The sequence below is a fragment of the Mesoplodon densirostris genome, chromosome 11 (genome assembly GCF_025265405.1).
Source record: "Mesoplodon densirostris isolate mMesDen1 chromosome 11, mMesDen1 primary haplotype, whole genome shotgun sequence".
Classification (NCBI taxonomy): domain Eukaryota; kingdom Metazoa; phylum Chordata; class Mammalia; order Artiodactyla; family Ziphiidae; genus Mesoplodon; species Mesoplodon densirostris.
Genome location: NC_082671.1, coordinates 81,843,117 through 81,849,116, shown reverse-complemented (window position 1 = coordinate 81,849,116; position 6,000 = coordinate 81,843,117). Strand labels below are relative to the sequence as shown.

The 6,000-nt window shown below is 32.9% G+C and overlaps 1 protein-coding gene across 5 annotated transcripts in view; it reads right to left on the bottom strand.

Annotated features, from left to right (window-relative positions):
* Positions 1 to 985: 985 nt before the first annotated feature.
* Positions 986 to 6,000, bottom strand: part of BLTP3B (bridge-like lipid transfer protein family member 3B) — a 101,486-nt gene continuing 96,471 nt past the window's right edge. For 4 of the 5 annotated variants that reach the window (XM_060112212.1, XM_060112214.1, XM_060112213.1 and 1 more), the window contains 2 exons: positions 5,607 to 5,800; positions 986 to 3,912 (listed from right to left, as the gene is read on the bottom strand). In XM_060112212.1, coding sequence (XP_059968195.1) covers positions 3,793 to 3,912; positions 5,607 to 5,800 — 314 coding nt within the window. In that variant the 3' untranslated portion in view covers positions 986 to 3,792. The remainder of the gene's footprint in view (positions 3,913 to 5,606; positions 5,801 to 6,000) is intronic. The other variant, XM_060112210.1, reaches the window with a different exon arrangement.

Genomic DNA, 6,000 nt, shown 5'->3' with positions numbered 1-6,000 from the left:
GTCTTACTCTGGTGAAAGAAATTAGGGAATGCTTCCCTGAGGAAGTGATGAATGAGCTAAGATCCAAAAGACAAACAGGAATTAACTAAGCGATGAAAGTACTTCAAGCCAAAGGAATAGAATGAACAAAGGTTCCTATGGTGGAAGAGGCACTTTGATTCTCAGTTATTGCAGACAGTTAAAGTGCAATGAGGGTAGAACACAAAGAAAGTGAAACATGGTGCAAAATGAAAGTAAGAAGTAATAATACTAACCTCTATTAAATCCTTTTTAAGGTGATGTGCCAGTCATTGTTTTAATGTTTTGAGACATTAACTTTTTCAACGTTCAGAATTATAATATAAATAGTGGCCCTAATACATAATCTCATAGGCAACATATTTTTGTTTTAATCATAAGAGCAATGAAACACCATTAATGTTTTTTAAGCTAGAGGTGAATCTGGGGGTAGGTGGATTGCCTTGATTAAAACTGCACTTCAAAAAAGAGAATTCTCCCTGCCTATTAAAATAAATCAGGAAGGCCAGAGTAGCTTAGGAAGCCCAGTTAGGAGTCAACTGCAGTAATGCAGGTAAAAAGTGCTGATGGTAGCTTAGATTAGGAAGGTGGTTAAGTGAAGAGAAGTAGACAAATTTACAAGGTAAAATGACAGGACGCAGTAGTGAACTGATTTGGGGGTGGGGGGTTGCAGTTAGGGAGAGGAAGGTGTCTAAGAGGAGTTCTAGGTTACCAGCTTGGAAACCAGGGTGATGGTGGTACCTTAGATTGGATACATTAATAAAAACTTAAAGAGGAAGTTTTAACCCCTGTATTGACAAGTACTGAATAACAATAACTACAATAAAAATCCAAAAGGAGCTTCTGGTTAATTTTTTCACATATATTTGCCTGCAATCTTATATAGCCATTCTTACATGGCTTAAATAAAAATAATGTTTCATTACAACTAGTGTCACATGGTGATCTTTTGAATTCTAGGATAAAATGAGAAAAGAAAAAAGAAAACAAGATGCCAAGAAAATGTTTTTCACATATGTAAAATTAAAAAGGAAAACACAAATATCATTTTCTTCCCCTGATTACTAACATCTCTGCTAGGGATTTAGCAAAGACATGGCAACTTTATATCTAATTTGTGGTCATTTAAAAAACTCTGTTAAGTTTATTACAGGTTGATTCCTATATTTCTCACACAGCTAAAAAGGTTGTGGTTAACTTAAAGGTTCTCCCCTTATCTTTTAAATAGTTTGAATAATACATACATCACACACACACACACTTTAAAAGTATTATTATTTATGTTTAAAAGAAAAGCAGATAAAAGACCAATAAGTGATTCCTTTCCCCACCTCAGTAAAAATCTGTGAAATAAGGAATAAGATAAAATAAAAGCATATAATTGGGATTTAAGTAAAAGAGCAGGTTATTGTGATTTCAGTCAAGTCACTTGTTCTTTCTGAACCTTAAGGTTTTTATTTAACTTTTAAAATGTGAATAATACCTACCTCCCAGGTTTGCTGTGGGAATTACATAATGCTTTTGGAAGTGTTTTATTAATTTTAAATCTCTATAAAAATAGTAATCACTATAAATTTTTAAAAATCTAACAAAGCATACAGAATGTTCAGATCCACATTAATTATCATCTCTACTATTTATATGATTTTCTTGAGAAGGCCAAATAAATTGAAAATAAGAAAAACATTCAGCATCTATAACACTAAATAATTATAATACATCATAAATTTAAAATTCATATAGAGCAAATAGTTCAAGTCTGAGAAACACTGCAAGCTCTGAAGAAGTTAATGTCCCATCAATCCTGCTTTTCTATAATAGAGACTGCTTTTGTTGACTATATACCTACAGATCAAAAGTACTCTACTAAGGATATAAGCTATACATTTAAAATATTTAATTAGACCTTTGCTTTTTTTTTTTTTTTGTGGTACGCGGGCCTCTCACTGTTGTGGCCTCTCCCGTTACAGAGCACAGGGTCCGGATGCGCAGGTCCAGCGGCCATGGCTCACGGGCCCAGCTGCTCCGCGGCATGTGGGATCTTCCCGGACCGGGGCACGAACCCGTGTCCCCTGCATCAGCAGGCAGACTCTCAACCACTGCGCCACCAGGGAAGCCCTAGACCTTTGCTTTTAATCTAAAACTATATAATAGTCTTAGATTAAAATGGTTTAACAGGATTTTTAAAACACTCTGAGGTAAAATAATAACAATTTAACTTGTTCTTTGCTGTATCCTTAGCTCCCAAAACAGGGCCTGTATTTTAAATAATGTTAATTAAAATGGACATTATAGGAAAAAAAAAAAAAAGCCAGTACCATTTTCAATAAAATCTAAAATCACTCCAACACTTAATGTAAAATGAAACATGTATTTCCTTCCAAGTACTTAGATAGAGGGATGGCTATATAAGTCATACCAAACAAGCAAAGCACCATAAAGTGTCCGAACGTGGTTGAAAAGTAGAAAATTTTCAAGTATCTTAAAGAAAGAGCAGTCCAGCTATTTCATGTTCTATCTTGGATATATTTATGTTTAAGAATGTGAATTTTAAAATAGACCCCACTTAGTTTAATTCTATCAGAAATATATTTTAAATTGTTAAAAGCCTCTGTTTCTTAAATACTCATAAACTTTTATTTCATAATGCATGATTGAGATTCTCTCTCATGTTGGTTTCAAACTTAACAATCCCTAGAAAATAGAATTCAAAATTTACCAGTTTTTCCTATTATAGAAGATAATATATAAGTCACATAGAACTTTAATCAAAACTAGCATTATAAATTTGACATGTGCAAACATCCACCTGTTGTGATACTACAGGAATGGTATGAAATTGTTTTATGTATGTGAAAAGAAAATTCTCTGAAAACATACCCTTCCTTAAATAGAGGAAAGATGAAGGTGAAGAACTAATATAAATAGTATTAGTTAAAATTCTTATAGTTACAAATGCTGCTAAATTTAGTAGGATAGTTAAATTACTCTTTTACTTCTAACAATAAATGTTTAAAGGAATGTACAAATAATGCTTTTTAAATCAGCTGGCCATATACTCTAATGTCTTGCTTTTTTACAGTTTGTGCTTTTTATTTTAACATTTGTGCCATCTTCTTTGTTGAAAATTATAGCTTCAACTTACACAGTTTACCCATCACTTAAAATGATTTTCACATTTTCAAGTTACTTCATAAGTGCAGTAGGGTGATGATTTTCTAGAATTTTCAAACCGAGCCATTAGATATTTATTAATTTGATTGGACTTTTTTTTTACAGTAATTAAATATAGATTTAAGTACATAATTTTAATAACATTTAAAATGTAAGCCTCCTTTTATTTTACATTAGCCCTAAAAGCATCTGAATCTTTGTAAATAATAGTAAATTATTAACAAATAGTGATAAATAGTGGGAACACATAGATTTTAATTTTTCTTTTTAAAAAATGCCTATAATGTAATATCAAAATTAGGAAATGACATCTTCTATTCATTAGGCAGGTAATTATTTTACAGTATTCGTCAACTTCCCTATATCACACCAGTTTAAAAGAGGGTTTAAACTCCAAAACACAAAACAACCAAAAGATTGTAATGCCCGTACCTAGTATTTTCTAAACTGGCTTTGGAATAGTCACCACTGCATCACATTCTATTTCATTTTATTGTCTTTTCATGAAAAGGAAAGTCTTCCACTAATTGGTAACATCACAGTATAAATATAACCACCATACTCCAGAGCTATAATTTGAGTTTCTGACTGCCACTCCTGCTATTCAACTGTCATCTTCTTTATATGATGGAGAAGAGCATCTTTTTCCAAGTGAGCCTCTGCAAGAGCTGTTTTAGCTTTAGCCAATTCCTGTTTAAGAGATTCATTCTCTTCCATGAGCTGAAATGATAAATTTGGAAAATAAGAAAACTTAACCATTTTCAGAAAACAAACTATTTATACAGTATCAAAGGTGTGACACATGAGTCAGTAAAATTACCCAATGCTGGTGAGGATGCACTTAAGCCGAAAACTGCTTTGAGAAGTTATTTGGAAACACATACCAAGCACTTAAAAATGTCCGTAAGTTTTGACCCAGCAATTCAAAACACTAATTAACTTCTAATTTCCAAATCTAATAGTGATTTTGTTTAATTTCAATTTCTCTTAAGATGCTGCTGACTTCACCACTCCTTGCTAAGCCTCTCTCCTCTTTTGCCTTTTATGCTACAGTTCTTTCTTGTTTATCCCTCTCTACCTATGGACTTTTCATCTCTTCCTCAGCTGTTTAAGAGCCCTTAAATTTTTCATATTCTATTAAATTCCATAGTTGGTCGCCTTCTCTTATCACTGGAGCCACTCTCTTAGATGATCTCATCTACTCCTGTGGCTCCAATAACTATAGATAGCCTGATCCAGCACAAGCCTCTCTCTTGAGCCCCAGACCCACATTATGAATATCTCATTAGACATTTTCATCTAGATGTCAATAGGTCTCCCCTCATTAAGACTCGGTTCAAGCATATTATCCTCTTAGAACCACTCCCTAACACCTAACCAGGAAGATGTGATAAAACTTTCTCCACAGGAAAACACATTTACACAGATATATTAAAATAAATTCATTCAATTTCAAAGAGTTCTCAGACCTTTTAGTACCAGCTTAAGAATGCCTGCCTTACAGACCAAGTTGGGTATTTCACTATACTTCCCAAACTCTAGTACATATAACACATGAAACAGTATGTTCTGACTACCATTTACATGCTCCTGTCTTTCCCACTAAACTTTGAGTTTCTTAGTAGACAGGGAGTGGTATACTGTTAAATTCTATATCCTTAGCTTAGAGTTGACATCCAACAAATCCTGTTAAACAGATGAATGAACTCATTCTGTGGTTCTATTATAGAGAATTAAAATTCTGCTAGACAGAATTTGATAACAGCAAAAAATAAGAAGCAACTCAAATATTAACAAATGTTAAGAGGAACCTTTAGAAATGACAATACATCCACACCCATATTAATCTGTCACTAACAATAAATATGAAGCATCGACTAAACTTGAATTAAAAAAACAAATAAAATACATATACGAAGCATACATAGCAATATGGAAAATATCTGTTAAACAATGTTAAGTAAAAAAAAATAGTTATATACACTAGAATAGTAATTGTTTAGAAAAATTATGGAAAGAGCCTGGGAGGAAAAATTTAAAAATACTGACAGCTCTGTAGGAGGTTACAATATGATAGAGTTGTTTTAAAATATTCTTCCAAAGTTCTGAAATATAACAATACTTTCGCAACTTAAAAATAAGACATCAAAATGAATATATCTTCCAAGAAGCCTTCGTAGATTCCAGAAACTGGCACTGTCCCACATTTACTCCTTTATCTTCCATCAGACTACAAACTCTGTGAAGGCTGGGAATGTCCATACCTTGCTCAACACTGTATCAACAGCATCTAACACAGTGCCTGGCATATAACAAGCACTCAACAAACGTTAAATAAGTAAATAATGTCTTAACTATTTAATATTTATTTTAATTGCTGAAACTGAATGAGAATGAACTAGTTTTTCCATTACCTGTTCCCTAGTAAAGTCAAAGGAGCACTCGGGAAAGTTGACTGACCGAGAAGGCCAAGGAACCTCTGGGCTCGTCTGAGTGGCTTGAGTGACACTGTGTTGTTTTTTCAGATCACACTTTCCACTGGTAAGCAGCACTGAATCACTTCTGACATCTTCTTTCAAATCATTTCTAGTGTTAAGCATCTGAGAATCTAATACAACAAATAAATACTCAGATAACATTTCTAAATACTTGATAAATCTTAAGTTCTCTTGTGAAAAACTAATTTAAAAATGAGTATCTCTATTAGTAGGAAGACATTATGAAACAGAAAAACAATAAAGTCAATAAAACAAAAAAGCTCATTCATTGAAAAGATGAACAAAATCAAAACCAAAAGCTCATCTGTTG